Here is an 18,930-nt window from a genome sequence, read left to right on the forward strand (position 1 = left end):
CTGACTGCTGAGCAACTTTCAGTTTTGCGCTTTGCTCAAGGGCATCTCAATCTCTACTGTGAGAACAAATTCAAGATATTTCTTCTGCAAATGGGGTTTTCATTAAGTATCTAATAGAAGGATGTTTCAATGTACTGTAACAGAATTTTCAGATTCTCTCAGTGAGTCGTGCCCCGTTTGTCAGTTAAAGTTTGTGCCAAGACAATGACACTGAAAGGAAATTATATTGGCATGAAGGTCAAAATAATGTAGGCAACATTTTGCAACTTTCTAAATTAAATCACACACGTATGTGATATTGCAAAATGTTGATTTTTTGCAGTGTAGAGTTCATTGCTATTTTTATAGTGAGTCACACTGGGTTGCCAGTTAATTCCCACAGCAGCGAAGCCAGCACTGACCACAGGTTGCATGGTGGTGCCGGGGATCATGAACTGCATCTGTTGAGCCAACATGGCGGCCGCTGTCTTCTGCTGGATCAGGTTATTTCGCCCGTTGATCTCCAGCTGGGTCTTCAGGTGAGCGGGCGGGTGGAGGTATTTGCAGTTCTCTCGTGTGCAGCGGCCCTGAGAGGGGAAAACAAAGTTGATGGAAGAGAGGTGGGGAGAGGGAGAGAGAGACACACACACGAGGTCATTAACAGTCTTGTCGGAAAACTTCAAGTCTCTGATCAACAGAATGATCTGAAAAGCAGCTCTTTTGATTATAAACCTGACGATGAGCAGGTTGCATGTCTGCCTAAGGACGTGACCGACATGTGGGCATCGATTTTGACAAAGACACCAAAACATCAAGCGCTTGAGGGCAGCATACATATTTATAGAGAGTGAGTGTGAAAGAGCTACGCACTGAGGAATGTTTATGCTTATCCAGTGGGGGTAGCAGGTAGCTGTCAGCTCTGAGTAGAACCATTGCTATGAAAGATGATTGCCGGTTTCTGACTTGCTAGCTTGTTAACTCTTGCAGGTCCTGGTCCTGCCTGCACCCAGGACATAATAACTACCAAGCAGCCAGTAGGGACATGGAAATGAGGAATGGTACACAATGGCTAGACTTTTCTACCTATCTAGCCATCTCAACTAAATCTCTGTAGCTTTTTGATGGACAGGTCATCCAGTATTTCCTGCAGAAATGCAAATACAGAGTTGGTAGGGTCAGGCATACAGAGACCTTGGTGGATGAAGGCAATTACACGGTCAACCCAGAGGCTAATGGCAGACACAATAATCCAATATGGATCCTCATTGCAGTGCTTATTGCGAGTAGAGTGGGTGGAAGAGAGGAGAGAGAGGTCAGGAGGGAGCAACATAGTGAAGGTTAGAATACAGTAGTGGGAAAAGAGACTGGAGCTGTGGGGGAGACAGGAAAGTAAAGGTGAGGAGAAGAGTGGTGGAAAAGATGTGGGCAGAGTGGAGTGATATGAATTAGTACAGAGGGAAAAGGGGAGATAACAGGGAAAGGCCACGAAGACCAAAAAGGAGAGGACAGAACATGGCCGGCATGACATGGCAAATCTTGGTGAACGTGGAGGAGGGCAGAGGGAAGTGAAGCTAAATTAGAATCAGTCTAGCATGAGCAGGTCCAAACACCCCTTAACTCCATGACACGGAAGAGTCACAACACGGTGGCCTGATTAGCGACGCCGTACAATCATTCCTCTAATTTCCTCTCATAAGAAAATATGACAGCTTTGCCTAGTGTCCACGCAGTGATGAGCTATGACTCAGATGTAATTACTCAAGCGATGTGCTCAAACACCGATTTAATTCCTGAATCAAACATAACAAAATGAAGTCACCAGACAGGGCCGTCGGTTTGAGAATGAACCACAAGGGCCAGGCTCAAGTAGAGAGAGGATATATTAATAATACTGTATATTAAGATCCTGATATGACAGGCAGTCAGCTGGTAGCACATCGAGTCAGAACAAAACTAGCTTCCAAATGACTTTGCTTTCGAATGATCTTAAATGTGACTATGTTCTTGAAAGCACAGGTGGAATTAACATTAATAACGACTGCATTCAATTTAGAGATGTGTCACTTCCAGGGTTCCGGTAATGTGCATGCTGTCTGACTGGGAAACTTAAAGGAACAGAGCCATCGTTAATGTTATTGATTGCACCTGTGCTTTTATTGCTTTGACAAATTAATACATCTGCTGTGAGGTCTGTATTCCAACTCTACTTCTTGTCTTTAATGTTTTGTCTCTTTGTATTTAATTTTCTCACATTTTATTTTATTTTGATTGATTTTATGTTCCTTTTCAATTGTGTTTTTCAATGCTTTTGTAATGCACCATCTTGTCTTATATAAAATACTTTGTGTTGCCTGTGTTTGACAGGTGCTATACAAGTAATCTTGCCATGCGTAGTTATGCTGTAATATATAATTTAGGGAGCAGAAACAGTGCCTCTATGTGGTCCTTAGTCATCATATCCATGCTATTATCTATTTTTATTGTGTGTAAATATGTTTTGAAAGCATACACTATTGCAGCAACTGAAAGAAAAAAAAAATCAATAAAATAAAACATTATTCTTACACTATTCTTAGTAAAGCACATAACTGGAACACATCCCATGGGTCTTGATGCAAATGAATAAAAGCATGATATGGATTATTTCTGTTAACACAAAGGCTTGAAAGCCCAGAGTGTCACAATGCTACAGGGATTTAAAGTAGCTACTCAACCTGTTCAAGGATATATAGCCCCACTGAGAGCTTTGTTTTTCTACGTTAGCTGGGCAGTTACACAGAGAGGAACTTTTAATCAAGCACAGCTCAAGGTGTAAGCCTGGCTCCCAGTGTAAATAACCAATAATCTTCAAGTCTCATCAAAGAAAAACCTAATAAAAACCTAGCTACCCTTTTCTTCCTGACAGATATTAAAGACACACAGCATAAAACACACTACTGGTATTGTTACAATTGCTTTTCCTTCAACTGATTTGAAGCTGCCGCAAAGGATATTAAGTCTGGTGACATTATGAGCTTCCTTGTAATTTTTGTTTTCAAATTATTATAAACACAAAGATGAGTTTGAATTAAGGTGTTTTGTGTAAGATAACAGGTTCGACATTCACAGAGACCCTGTGACGATGAGAGTCACGGGACTGACCTCCACACCCTTGTGTAAAAGCTGCAGCGAGCCACTGATACCCAACCACTCCTTCACAGTTCACATGCACAAAATCACACCTGCCCACACACATGCATACTAAATCACAGGATCACAACAAGCACCGCCCACACACCCCGGCATACATGCACACAGATAAACACACTGCAGCACACACAGTTCTGTTAAGCCCTGTCCAGACCAGAGGAATAATGTTAGCAACCGCAACCAAAACCCCTCAGAGGTGCCAAAACTAATTGGATGCCGTATGCACCGCCACCGCCACTGGGAAAAGGTGTGCGCATGTGTGTCTGCATCCACGAGAGAGAATGCGTAGGCAGGTGTAACAGTGCATGTGTGCGTGCAGGAGAAGCTGTGTGGGCGGGTGTGACTCTGTGTGTGTGTGTGTGAGAGAGAGAGAGAGAGAGGGAGGGAGTTGGTGCTGAAGCTGAGCTCTGGACGGTGTCCCAAAACTGAGTCTGCGGGGAAGCACAGCATCACCATTGCGCCCTACGGAGATCACAGACGGACACGAATAAGGACCGTGCACACGACACATGCACACACACACCAGCACAGAAGCCACTCACTTTGTCAGTGATGTGGACTTGTGGGTGAAGCCATTACCTCCCCTTTTGCTGCATATACAGTTGATCTTTAAAGCCTTTGAGTGACACATGCTTTTCGCAACTGCTCATCATTATTCCCCTTTTAAAATTATGAGGTAAATGGTGGTGAAGCTGCTTCGGAGAGTTTTTCATAATGTACAGGCGCTGTCACACTAAGTGCAGGCCTTGGACTCGTAAAGTCTTTTCCTTCCATCCTGTCAAACTTTGTTTGAGAGCCTTTTTCTCACTGATGTATTCATGATCTATCACATCATTGTGCTTGGTCTTTGCATAAATTAGGTTTGATTTTTCCTCGCTCTTCCTTTTTGTCTAGTTTGGAGGTGGAGGAAGCAAATAAATTAAGTACCTACGCTAGGGCTGTCACAGGGAAGAATTCAGTGCAGCAATTGAACTGAGTGAATAATAACTCTATCTATTGCCAAACATGTTTGTTTGTTGCAGCATCATATCTAACTGCCAAACATTAAAGTTAGTATTGATAATGCAGTCATCCTTTTTCATATATATGCTCGTAACAGAGTTGGTTGGAGGAGGTAAGTTACTATGAAAATAAGAGAGTTAACGAGTTAAAGGTTAGCGGGTGTTTAGGCCGAAAATAGCACTGCGTTATAACAACACAAGGATCTATGTTGGTTGGGGTATGTTGTAAGCAAACTCCCAGGAACAGCGCTGTAACTTTCCATGGTTGCTACAGGTACAGATGAAAATGTGAAACATGATTCAGTAAGTTCGGTAAAAAGTGATAGATGAGACAGAAGACTCCAGATCAGACACAACTACACAAAAAACAACTACACAGCTCTTTTGTACACTATGAAACAGAATTTTGTATATTATCATCTCATGTTATCCCCAGTCTTTATTATTGTGAGGTTAAGAGTAGGAACGTGCTTGTCACCTGGAGGGTACACTTGCACGGCTTCATTTTTAGACTCGGTGTGAACATAGCCTTACTTTTAACAAGTAAAAGTGTCACATTCTGTACATACAGTGTTATGTGAAAGTGTCGTTTACTAGTTCAGACTCTTGGAAGTCTCACTTCCTAATAGTGAAGAGCATAGAGGTTTGCTATATATGGTTAAAGGACATCAAAATGGCTGATATCCTTTGGGGGGCTGTTAAAACATTAGGTTGCGCACAAAAGACGAGATCAGTTCATTTAGAAGAATTGCAGCTGTGTGAGATATGAGGTCAGGTAGTCCAAGGCTATATTCTGGGCTAATACTATCCTGGAAAAGACATCCAGGCTTTCACAGCTGTCATCAAGGAACAATGCTGATAAAAAAACACGCATACACACACATGATGATTATGATGCATTCATTAAACTAAGGGAGGTGTTAATTTATTGGTACTGTGCACAGCAGTTGAAAAGCTTTCACCCACGTCACGTCTCTCTGATTGGATCCAAGTAAGGGTGAAAATCATCAAAAACATCTGCTTTCCGGCAGAAGTAATTCTTGCTTTAATAAAGCACGGTAAGGGGTCAATTGCAAGAAGCGCGTAGTGATGGCAATACATAGCCATTACAGTTTATTTGGAGTATGTAATAATGATCATCCATGAAGCATCCAGGCTACAGTTTGCCAGACCTGGGGATTCAAAGCACATAAGATGAGCTACGCTTTGTCTAAAGGCAGCACTGCATCACATATAAAAAAGAAGAGTTTATGGTTTGTGGTTTAAGCAGCGAGGTGGTCCACCGACACAACGATGACGGTGCTAAAAAGCAGCATGCGTGGCTGATGACAATGCTGTGCCATCATCTGGTTTCAGACCTTTGTCTTTTTGAGTGGGTGGCAGACACGCGCAAACACACAAACACCCACACAGAAAGACACACACTGTGCCTTGTGTCTAAGCCACCCACTCGGAGCAGAGCAGAGATCCATTCAACGCGGCCATTGCCTCCGAGCAGGCGTCTATGAAAAGGATCTTTGAAAGCACCAAGGCACCTCTGTGATTCGCGCACCAGTCGCCGGTGTGTAGCCATAGCTACACAGTGAAATTATACCTTTCAGCAGGGTCGCTCACATGGCAACCTCTCATTGTAGGCTGCGCCGTTGCCCTTGTGTGTATGAAATGCTATGATCCATGCTTTGGGATACACTAATAGCTGCTTTGATTGAGATTGGATAATTATCTCTTTGCGTCGCAGTAAAAAGGAACAACACTGACGGAGAGATCAAAGATAAATTATTGGTTGTTTTCACTTGGAATAGATCCTCCAGTCCAGACGTTACTGCTGGCACGTTCTTCAAATCCCCCACAGCCGTCGCCAACAAGATTTTTGATTGCCAAGTTTCTATATAGTAGTAATGTCTGGAACAATGTTTTCCATATTAGGGTTGATCCAGGCGGTAAGGGGATGAAAATTTCATAATCAAGATTAGGATTACACTGAGGCTCCTTCAATTGTTTTTAGGTCTTGTAATTAGGGCCTTGATATTCGCGGGTAGCAAATGAATTTAACCTTACTGGGCAATTTGGGTAAAATCATATGCTACATGCTGGATGGTCCATTAATGTTAGTTGACTAGGCGACAATTTTCATAATCAATCTATCTTTTCAGTTATTTATCAAGTAAAAATGATATTCAGTCACTGTTTCTAGTCTCTCAAATGTGAAGATTTGCTGCACTGTTTTGTATCGTAGTAAGATGAAAGTTTTTGCATTTTGGGGTGTCAGATAAAACAAGAAATTTAAAGACATCAACTTGGGCATTGAAACATTCTGAAGGACAGTTTTCTCTGTTTTCTGACATTTGTAGTCCAAAAAATGTACAAATTAATCACAAAAAATAAAGATTAATCTTTAATGAATCTCAGCATTCCACAGATCAGACACGGGCACACAATGTTCAGTTGACATACCTTCAGCAAAGAGGGAGAAAAAACAAGGCAAACCTTTACCACGGTAAACACATGAGGTATGAGAACAGAAAACACAAAAAACACAAACACTGACAGAGTACTGAGGAGGGTACAACATTTCTCCCGCCCAAACACAACATAACTATCCTGCTGCAACACTCCAACTATATCCCATAGATACACTGAAGCCTAGCTAAGCAGACAGAAAAAAACCATCATCCTCTGACCATAGACATTTTGAACTGCCTGAGACCCTCTTCCTTGTTGTAATGTCTGAATGTCTTTCCACTTTCCACAGACGACATTTTAAGTGCTGATACAGCTGTGATATTTCCCTTAAAGCAAGAACAATCTGACAGAAGGTAAAATCAAATTTGTTTTTCTTGCAGTTCCTATGATAAATTCTACTGCAATCGCAGCAAGACAGCCAATACATTAAAACAAGAGCCATTATTAAACTACAACCCCTCATGGAAGAGTCTGAAAAACAAAAGCAGCCCCCCATAATATAACACATTTACAGGGAACACTAGCCCAAATGGTCCATGTATAACTGGCATTAGCATCCCCTGCCTGGGCTTTACGGTGCCATCTTCATCAGCAGCAGAAACCCTTTCCCCAACCCCCCACCTCCTTCATCAGCCCGGCTGAATGGTTCAGAGTGCAGACTGTTGTGTGCCTGTGGGTGGCACAGACACAGAGGGCCAGTATTCCACCCCCTCGGCAGAATAGCGTTTCAGTTGTGGGTCCCCCCGTTCACCACTGTAACATTTGCATTTTGCCCTCAATGGGCGCTCTATCCTCAGGCCTGCTGGAGACAGAGAGTGGCTGCCTATGGACTGCAGCCGACAGAAGAGCTGTAAATGTCCTCATAAAAGGCGACTTTAGATTACATTCCTATGGTTCCAATAACGCTCAATAAGGGATTTACTGACCTGGTGCTTATCTAAGATAGATACACTAGAAATGAGCTATTGCTTTTCTTTTCCACATCAACACTTCAAACCGAGAAACAATATTGAATGAATTATGTAGCGCCAAATCTTAGGAATCTGGGCTTTGTGAGTGCATGCGCTTCTTCGTTAAGCCGGCCTTTCACCAGCAGCACAGAGAAGCTGGGTAGGCTTTACATATCCAAGCCCCCATGATGTCTTTCTGATGCTAGCGCAGCACTCAGTGACGCGATCAATGGCAGCGAGGCTGGCAGTATTGGATGACTACAATCCAGAAAAAACAATCAGGGAGGAGCTTAAAAGATGTAGGGTCAGCAAAAGACAGGGCAGTGGCTACATGTGACGGCTGAATGCACCATCAAGGCCTGGGAGGCAACCTTACGGTCAGAAAAATGGGCTGTTAAAGCAGGATACTGAACAAACTCTATGTTCCCCAAAGGGACACACTTACAGTAAGATACCCACATAAACAGCTGGTCAGATCTTCTTGATTATAGTGATTTGGCTGGTACAGTAAATCTATTTGGATGGCTGTGCCTTACAGAGAAACTGTAACAAAGTCTTCTTCCTCTCTGTTTATCCGATTGTCCTTCTCAGCTTGAGAGAAGGAGGACCGCTGTGAGAAACTGACACTAATTTTTCTGACATGAAGCCTGTGATATGTGTAATCCCCTTAGAGCATAGCCGAAGAACCTGTTGTATCCCCACTGACCAGCGAAGGCGGGGGTGGGGGGTGGGGGGGTGGACAGGCGCTCGCCTTTTCTGCTTGTCTCTCAATGTTCCCTCATATCTCATTCTTTTCTTTCTCCCTTTAACTCCTTGTCCTCACAGTGGGGAGTTTTTGTCCTGCTATTAATCTCATGTCATTTGCATTGTTGAGAAATATGCAGGGCTCATGCTCATCCTTTGGTTGGGTGTTTTGTTTAGAGATATTCGTATTTGTGTCTATAAATATCGGAATAGCAGCCTTTCTTGGCTTGCAGCAATTACTGGAGCTGATCCTGGAATGATCGGTTCCAGGAAGTTATGCCTCACCATCTTTCTTTCTCTACTTTCTCAGCAAAGAGTCTCCTTTCCAGGGGCACTAACAGCTGGTTATGGGTCAGCTTGTAACTGCTCACTAGGAAGCCACCTTTGTGAAAGCCCCCGGCTATAAGACACCGACAGGATGGGCACTACAGTGCTCACAAGGCTGCAAAAAAGCAGACCCAGTGATCCTAGCAACCGGTAGAGAAGCCAGGCACTGGATGCACATGGACAGGGCCTCCCTTCATCCTCAAACACGGAGAATGCTCCCTCTTAAGGATCCTGTTTTGTTTTTGGGGTCTAATGGAGCCGTTTGGACTAATGGATCAGTTTTGGACTAATGGATCAGTTTGAAGCGCTGAGGCTCCAGGACACCAGGAAACACAGAAAATCCATTATGAAATGATAGCCGAAGGCTTTTTGCTTACATTTGGGCTGGTAATGGAGAACGTGAATCAATGGTAAACAGTGAACAAGTCATTGAAATGTAGAAAACTGTAGAGGTAGCCCTGGCTCCAAATCCTTTCCAGTTCTGATTATGTTGTGATCAGGTATATTTGGCCTGGCTATTAGCCTACAGCACAATGATAATGCGAGTGAACGCAAACAAGAAAATACAGTTGGTGCAAAGGACAGAGCCCAGGTAATTTAGAAACAGTAGTCTGCATGCTTTCACATCTAACACACACACACACACACACACACACACACACACACACACACACACACACACACACACACACACACACACACACACACATAAGACTGTGTTGCCTCAGCAGTAATTAAGTGCCTTTGTTTCACCAGCTGTAATCCCACAGATGGAGGAGTAGTACTGTGCTGCTGACACGCCTGAGAATACCCAAGGAGAGAGAGAGAGGAGGAGATACACACAGACTGAGTGGTATAAAGGTGAGATAAACAATGTTTGCCCTAAAAGTAAACACTCCCACCTCTATCTGCGATGTGTAATAAAGGCTGTCTGTGCTGATCGTGTATCCACGCCCATCTGAAGCAGCTGAACGTGTCCCATTTATCATGCTTTAACTGACCGCCATTTTAACATTTCATCAGCCTTTCCTTTGGCTCACATTAGTTCCCTTGCAAGTCATTGTGGTGACGTTTCGGGAGTAGTTGCCAGAGTGTTGTGCATCAGCTGAAAATCACATGCTAGTGTTGTCACTATATGCAGCACTGGCACTGCAGCTGGAAATCAGTTTGCTCAAACTGTAGCTCAGGCGGTTCTAGGAGATGTGAAAGCTGTCCGTCTGTATTCAGAGTGATAATTACAACTGTGCTATTTGTACATATTACACATGGGCCATACTGTTAGCATTAGTACTGAATTCAAGGCTGATTGCATGTAAAAGAAAAGAAAGAGAAGAAGAACACATAAAAGGTGGAGATTTAATCTTATTTACTACAGCCTCAATAAAAAACATTTAAAAAGTCCACTGTAATCAACTGAGGGAGTGCTCTAAAAAGCCAGTATTCATTAAACTCTAAGGTGATTTTCTGTACTAGGCACCTAAATTGTCTGCAGGCTAGAGACAATATTCCTTCAAGGGCAGTAATATATACTTTGTGTAGGTTATGAAACAAGTTTTTGTTCATCTGTCACAGCGGTTGATGGATTTCAACAAAGGAGCTTTCATGTAGCCATGTAGTAGACAAAAGCTACAGGCACTTTTAAAGTACCAGCCACAAATTAAGGTTATCAGCTTTCAGGCGAGGCCTATGCTAACTACCCACGCTGGATGTGCAGGTGTCCTTGTTGTAGCAGGGGTTTTTTGGGGAGGTGATGGTCAAAGTGCGGCTGCAGTCGCACCGTTGTGCGGCAGGTCCCCGCTGCTAATCCAAGCTGTAGACTGGAGCCCTGCTTCAGTTAATCTGATCATCTGTGACCTGCTGAGACATGAAACCCACCCTCCAGAGCTCCTCTAATCTGCACACACACACACACACACACACATCCACATAAACACAAGCAGGAACACATGCATGTAGCTGACAGGTACACACATAAACACTCATGTTGGCATGTGCTCAATCACATGTGTACAGCACACTGCAAAGTGAAGCACTCTCCCACACACACACACTTGTACAAATACACACCCTCAAGAAAGGCTCAGCTATGACAATGCCACCTCTCAGTCTGTTGACAGGTGAGTCACAGCTAAAAGACTGAGGCATTAGTCTGCTTTCGACAAGCTGTCATTTGCCTATGCTGAGAAGATCTTGTCAGCTTTGCACTGATATGACAGCAGTCCTATCGCCGACTGGAACTTCAACTGGCCGCGCCAATGAAAGATTTCAGAGAAATAGGTTACATGATGTTGATGGCCTACTTTGAGAAGAACTGTGCCACAGCCCCAAGAGGGAACAGCAGAGAGCCAGTAGGCCTTATTTAAATTTCCTAATTTTACATGTGTTAACAGATAACCTCAATTTCAATCACTCTCTAGCAATCAAAGCCGCCACTTCTCTGCAGCGTTCTAAAAATGACACAAACCCATGACGAATGCTAATGAGAGAAATTAAACAAACAATGCGAGAAAATAACAAAAAAAGGCAAGCCTACATCTTCTTTCCCCGCTGACACTATCGACCGCGTGTCAGAGCGTGTTGAGGAGTTGTGTAAATCCATAAAACAGATAAAGGAGGATAATGAGATGGAAGGGGGGAGAGCAGATCTATTCATCAAAGCCTCTTTCTAACACACTCAGCAGATAGGGGCAGAAATGTTGTATGGCTGCTTACTCTCCAGTTTGGAGATTAAAGCTTTGGTTGGCTGATGGAAAATAAAGTTGAGAGGTATAGTTTTCTTATTCAAACTACAGAGAAACTGGAGAGGCCAGTTACTCCAGTAAGAATTTACTAGCACACTAGTATTCCACTTATGAATTTCACCTTGTCATATTCAGGATATAATGCCTCAAAGTTGTTCATATCCCTGCATACATTATGAGTAAAACGTCATTCAAAGAAATGTTATTTATATGTATAAATAAAACTGCAAAAACCTGGTAAGAAATTGGAAACCACAAAATTCACACATTTTAAACAGACGCTTGTGCAATTTCATTTTGCTATATAATGCAAGCAAAGGGGAATAAGGTGTCGCATCGCCTGGTTTGGCACGTTGTTTGTTGGTTGTGATGATAAGGCCTCTGAGGATGCTTTCTCCTGTGGGCTGAGGAAACTCTAAGCCTACAAGGAGATGATGAAAACAGTCCTCATAAGTTTGAGAACACTGAGGTGGAGAGGGCTGAATAAGTGTGTATCAATAAGCCAAGGTACAGGGACTCAAACAGCCTGTGATCCGCAGGAATGTGTTTTATCTTCGCCGGACGCAGTTACTCACATTGATCTCACTATCCTGCTCTTTTTCTTGTTCTCTGGCCGAGCCATGCAATCACTGAACCTGACAAGCTTCCTACCATGGATGTTTTAATGATTTGCAACAGCAAATGTGGTGTCAATTTATGCCCCCCACTTCTATTTCCCTCTCATCCTCCTCTCCCTCCTTTATTCCCTCACCCACCATGGGCTCACCCTACTCTGTGATGGTGCAATCTGCCAATTAGTGTCCCCCACCTGTCGCCGCAGGTCACTGGTGGAGGCATCTGCTGGGTGTGAAATTGGCCATCTCACTTTCGTCCGTGAACTTTGCATGGCACCCCCGTCGGCCCAAACACACACACACACACACACACACACACACACACACACACACACACACACACACACACACACACACAGATATGCTGCTATGACCCAAAGTTGACCTTTATGGTATGGCCACCCTGCATGGGAAGGGGTGTGATACAAATGATACCTCTAGCTTGGACTCGGTATTAAAAGACTCTTCCTACTAGAACAGTAGCATTTTTTCAAAAGATAAGGGGTATCAAAAGATATTCAAAAGCCTTGACAGCTGGTATTCTTATTCTTTGTAGTCACATCACCATGTTCCCAGATCACAGAAATAAACTTGGGGAGTACAGTGTTATTAAGCCAATAGGAATGATGGTCAAAACCTCAAAAGTAAAACCCAAGTAGTAATAAAGCAGATTTATGCTTTAATAACAGACTTCAAGTTTTATTGTTGTGGGAATTTATACAGAGCTCAGCTGAACAAAAGAGGCATCAACAAAGCATAATTTAAGAACCAGTATCAAATCTGAATTAGCAGAGCGTGTATTGGTATGAAAACATTTACAACAATACCCGGCTCTCCCTCTAACTAGACTGCTGTAAGCCTTTCATCAACTAATACAAGAGTCATTCACACCGACTCCAAGACTTTCATCCAGACAAGCTCTGTGAAATTACCCTAAATTTGAGCAGCTACACTCGAGCCTATTAAGCCTGATGTTTCTGAGATTGGCCTTGAATAAGTTGTCTACAGTAACCTGACTGCAACAGCAGTATTGTCTTGGGTAATCAGCCATTTTAGACCAGACAGAGGCACACCTACATCATTTTATCACTCTGATTCAATGCTTATTCTCAATTTAATGAGGTAAATGATTGTCTCTTCATAATGTATATGGCGAGGACACAGATTTTAAGTCAGTGTGTAGGAAGAAAGCACCAGCCTTTTAAGTGCTAGCTTTGAGATGGTGGTCTCCGTTCAGCTCATCAGTATTTGCAGCACAGCAGACAGCATAGGGAGCGTTTTACAAGAAATTATGGCAGGCTCCACTTTTGCAGCGCAGTCCATCACTGCCACTCGTCAAGCCTGAATGGGATATGAGTCAGAACGAGAACGCTTCTAGGAGAAGGGATGAGTTCACACAGGGCGCACTCCATTGTCACATTAACATGCTTTTTTAGAAGACAGGCCCATGTCAGTCACTGTCGGGGCAGTTTATACTCCTCATTTTATTAACACGGGAATAATTTTGATACTGACATACCAACACATAGGCTTAGACATCTTCCGCACTGACACATCTTCACATGGGATTGGGATGTCATGCTAGGCCTGGTTCATAACAGCTTGTTTGATACAAACCAATAGTCATTTAGATAAAAAAATGTAGAGGAAACCCATTCTGGTGTAGGGCCCCTAAAGATTGCATTTCTTTTGCCTCATTAGATGGAGCCAATTAAGAAGATCTCTGTCTCATTATAAAGGCTGGCCCTTGGGAGACAGCTGGGCCTGTCTGTCTGACAGTTTGTAGCTCCCTAGGTGTGTATGTGTATGTGTGTGTGAGCTGGGGGTGGGTATTGTAGAGCATCTTAGCCCTGTGTCTTTGTAAGTTTGTCCATTTTATAATCACAGGAAAATTAAAACAACCCTGGGGGAGCAGTCAACACATTTCCTGAGCAACGATTCACTTCTATGTTTAATATGGGCCACAGCAAACGTCATATGCTTTAGTATACTGGCAATACAAGGAACATACTGTGGCTAGTGGTAGGCATCTCTGGCCTTCCCAGGAAAAAAACAACAAGGCTGAAGCTATTGATTTTCATCATATACATTTTAAATGAAATCGTGTTAGGCAGGGTTCCGCTGAACCAAGTAAACAAATAAATGCTACTCTCAGTAGGAATTCGATTAGGATAACCTCAGTCTGTCTCTGATGAGTGATGATGAAACTATGTATCAATAATTAATGAGACCAATACAAAAGGTCAAGCACACAGCAAGCCTCCTGCCTGACTTGCCATAGATCTGCCTTCAGCTTTACTGCAGAGGTGCTCACAACGGCGACGACTACTGCAGCGGTAAGGGCGTTTGAGTCCAGCTGGCCTTGAAATCACCAAATGTGAGGATGCCATTGATTCTGCAGTACTGATTTAAGTTGCTGTTTTTTTACAGATGGAGAGGGAAAAAACGCAGAGAATCTAGTACTTTATCAGCACTGTGGGCAGCAGAGAGAGATGGAAAAAGAGGATGACTCAGAGGTAGTGGGCGGATTGAGACCAGGTGAGACACTGGTACAGCAGATGGGCAGATTTTCAGCGCTCAGTCTCTCTGTCGTGTTGCAGGCGGCTCATCGGGTGACAAACACCTACTATTCAATCTGACATGACCAAAAGTAGTGCCAAACAGTTTCTGTTTTATAGAGAAGACATAATGGAGTTCAAGTTCAAAACTAGAACTCCATTATATGATATAACAAAGGCTGCGTATAAGCAGATTGGTGTAGAGTAGTCGCATTATAGGATTGCTGTGTTGTCTCCAAGCTGATATTCTGTAACAACTACTACTTAATAGTAGTAGTATGGAAGAAGTAAGCTACCTAACTATTCTCAGTTGTCTCTGCGTTTTAGTTTTAGTTTCGCTGCCCACATTAAAGGGCAAAATTGTTCACCAAAATTCCTGCTGCTAGAGGACAGGATTTGCTACCAAAAATGATTCTAAACCAGCAGCACCAATAGCACTAACAAGGGAATGAACTGTGATTTCTTATATTCTCAATTAAGCATTTCAAAAGCAGGGAAAAAGAAATATATAAAGGATTTTGTTGAGTCAAAAATATAGTATTACAGTAGAGTATTATGGTAGCACTGCATTTTACTAATTTCCTGTAATGTCTGAGTTTTCTTAGAATTCAAGTATCTACAGTCGGCTTCGTCCAGTTCTGCAGCTAGACCCCGAGGGAGACAGTAATTTGTGGGGATCACAGCAGACTCTCTCTCTTTCTCTTTCCCCCTCTCGCACACAAATACACTGACACAGATGTGGGTCAGAGCAGTGGCCCAATTAAAATGCCAACACGTACTCTACTGTATCACCTTCTTTGATCAACAGCAGCGTGTGCAATACTTTTAAGTCTAAAGCAACATCAATAACCTCTGTAAAAATGTATCCCAAGTAAAATACATTTATACAAATTGTCAATACTAACATATAAAAAATGTACATCCCAGGACTATGAACCACACACATAATCTTGACATGACTGAGATATGTCCTGTTATGGTGACAAGACCGATAAGATTTAAAGATGAAACATTAGAACCACTTCAGGTAATTTAGCTGTAAATTTGCATCTTTCTACATGGCTCAAGTGCATTGATTCCAAATCATGTTGTCACATGTTATTGATATTAATGGTGGTTCAAATACTTTCATTTACACTAAATAAATGTTTTTGTGGTATCAAAAATTTCCAGTTAGTTAGTCCTTCACTACATTGTACTGACTGGCTAACTGGACGTGGGTCATGAGACTTTAACAGTGAGCTGATCTGGCTTCCTCCTCCCTCCCTCTTATCTCTTCCTATCTTTTGAACTTCTTTTTCAGATCAGCTAGACTGGGGCTGTGGGATGTAGGGGGGTGAAATCACATGGATCAAATGAAATTTGGCATGGTTTAGACTGGGAAGACAGTGAGAGTGCGTGCATGTGTCTGCGTACGAGGAGGCCAGTGTAAGGAACGGCAGCGGTGGGGGTCTCCTAGGGGCTCATCAAAGCATGCCGCGTCCACTGCAGCCCCACGTTAAGCTCAAGTCAGAGCCTCATTGTGTCTGTGTGAATGACCCTGGGGGAACACCAACTCCCGCTGCGCTGCGTGCATTCCCCTCCGCATGTTTGCTCTGCACAGGGTGTGGCCCAGTTCAAGAGGATTACGCTGAGGAATGCAGCCGAGCCCATCTCTTAAAACAAGAGAAGAGAGGGGGGCTGAGGCCATGCGCACAAAGTTCATGTTCACTGAAGCTTCCTAAATAATCCATAAAAAAATAAATGCAAATACAAAAAGCCCAGAGGGAGGAAGTTACAGTTAGTCAGAGGAATCTTTTTTAAAAAGCTGTCTCAACTGGTCGCTATGGAGTAATAGATTAACTCAAGGTCGCAGGCACTTTTCTACTGAATCTCAATAACAATCTTTGATAAATGTTGCTCTGATTCCCTTCCCGGCTAGACCTGTCACTTGCTCCTGCCCTTTCTTCTTCACTGCTTTGGCTGAATCACTTAGCCATGCAAATATTAACACTTTCCCTTCTCTCGATGTTCCCTTGCTTCTTTATTTACCCGTTTCAGCTATCCCACGCCCCCATAAAACACTTATGCTCTTTTGAAGCAGATTCCGGATTAAGATGTTCTTACTAAGTGAGGGAAACCAGGGCGCCTCAACCCCCTGGGGGGACTGTGGGGAGTCTGTGACACAAATGAGAAAACCCTCCACACACCTGAAAGTAGCGTCTATTGTTTCCCCCGCTTCACACCTTTCTTTCTGAGAACCGCAGCTTGATGAAACATGATGCACCAGACTATCCCTTACCCCTCCAACTATTGAAGCTCAGTCAGGCGTGGAGGTCACCTGGAAAAATTTGACTGGTACAAAAAAAATGTGGTGAAGAAAATCTTTACAGATCATGTTATCAGGCATCTGATCTGCTGTTTAAAGGCTTGAAGGCCTGTGTATGTAAAACATACATTTTCTACAGTATGGAAAAACATTTAAAAAATGTGCCTGTCAAGCCAAACGAGAATCAGATCAACACTGGTTGACATTGGAATGGCAGTGAGTCACGGAGAGACTTCCTCCTTGTTTTGGATATGAAAACTGACCCAGAGTTGGCTTTCATCCTATTGGAGAGTTAAGCTAACATTACTGCAAAGCATGTGAAATATATTGTGATTTTTCTAGCTATTTTGATCCATGATACAAGCCTGCGTACTCGTATTATGTCAAAGTGTTGATTTTAGGCTTTCAAGAAATTATGTAACAGATTTTAGCTATGCTGAAGAAAGCAAACTGTAATGACCATGTTAACTACAATGATACATGAAATGAATACAAAAGACTATCTTCCAGGATAATTCCAAAAAGTAAGTTCTTTATATTTTTTATGTGCTCGATCTCCTGTCTATCCCACTACTATCATATTGTTTATAATTCTGGTTAGATTGGGATTATCGTGTCTCAACACATTTCCAGACCAATTCAGTACAGCAATGTTACTTACAATGATCTAACTGTTATGCTAAAGTGTGGCAACAATCTCATTTATTATATTCAGTCCAACTCACTAGCTGTTCATTATCATCCATTAAATTTAGCTATGCTGACATTGCTGAGCCCCTCTGGTGAAAGATGCACAAATAGTTATTGAAAAGCCAGCAGTCGAGCTAACCGGCTACAAGCAATCAATGTAGCGTTCTTATGCAACGAGCATGGATTAGTTCAACTTCAAGTTGATAAAAACATTACTGCAACATTGCAGTGGGAGTTTACCTGAGATTGATGCTGATTAGGCTCGCTCATTAGTTTGAGCATGTGCATGCTTGGAAAGGTAGTGGTTACAATCTGAAACATCACACCTACAAGCCAGTGAAAATTACACATGGCCCTTTTAAAGGACAATCTCTCAGTGAGCTGCTTTAGTGTTATTTTCGGCATTATTTAAAATTTGCCTATGTGTGTTATGTCATATTTGTGCAATTAAAAGAAGTCAAAATCATAACTTGAGACAAACATTCTGGACATGTCTTTAACTGCGGAGGGAAGACAATTGAGAAATAAGCATCAACAAAAGGCTACTGCCAGAGGCACAGCCAATGTGACATCATCACATGATTGGTGCGACTGCATTTATTCCATTAACGTAGGTATTCCCACTCATTTCCTCCCCACCACCACTTTGTCATGGTTTCCATGGTCACAGTGCAACAAGTATCAACGAGCTAAAAGGAAATGGCTTCAACCACGACACACTGCTTGTGATGCTGCTGGAGAAGCACTGCAGCCTGTATTGATTATCTATCAGCTTCTGCAGTGAATGATGTTAAAGTTGTTTGGCCCAAATATGGATGATATTTCAATCTCTCTCATTGAAATAGATTTAGTCTGTCAGAGTCTAGTCTGCTTGATTTGACTTCTGGTTCAAAATGATGTGCAACAGCTAATGAAAACGCTGTATCATAGTTATTACACGTGTGCCTTAACAGACCTGAATTGTTTGCTGAGTTATAGTGCCCATACCATTTTGCTCTGCAAGCATAACCATACGGCTTTTTCATGCCCTTTGTTTGATTAACTAATGGTTATGCGTCTTCACGTGTTTCAATCATTTACCTTTTGCCACACTATTTAAACAACTACAATCTGCATCCCTAACGAGACATTTAAATGCCACGTCGTGCCTGACAGCCACCGAACCTGTCTGCACATGTTAAGTTTACATGCGATTTTTTTCATTTCAAAAGATAAAGTCGAGAAAACCCCAAATGTGTGGGAAAGTCACACAATGAACATACCAACACTACTCATTTGGACTATTGTGGAGTTAGAGCTTTAGAGAAGAGCTGAACTGTGACGGGCTCCATTAAAGTGTATGAATAAACTAAAAGTGTTGACATAA

General features: G+C 42.5%; 1 protein-coding gene across 13 annotated transcripts in view; it reads right to left on the reverse strand.

Annotated features, from left to right (window-relative positions):
* The window catches only part of mbnl2 (muscleblind-like splicing regulator 2), a 53,138-nt gene that overhangs the window by 18,096 nt on the left and 16,112 nt on the right, over nucleotides 1–18,930 (reverse strand). For all 13 annotated transcript variants that reach the window (XM_038718799.1, XM_038718790.1, XM_038718872.1 and 10 more), the window contains exon 3: nucleotides 402–566. In XM_038718799.1, coding sequence (XP_038574727.1) covers nucleotides 402–566 — 165 coding nt within the window. The remainder of the gene's footprint in view (nucleotides 1–401; nucleotides 567–18,930) is intronic.

Source organism: Micropterus salmoides, unplaced genomic scaffold (genome assembly GCF_014851395.1).
Source record: "Micropterus salmoides isolate LMB-PRFRI ecotype aquatic unplaced genomic scaffold, ASM1485139v1 Ms_hic_scaffold_1, whole genome shotgun sequence".
In the NCBI taxonomy this organism is placed as follows: domain Eukaryota; kingdom Metazoa; phylum Chordata; class Actinopteri; order Centrarchiformes; family Centrarchidae; genus Micropterus; species Micropterus salmoides.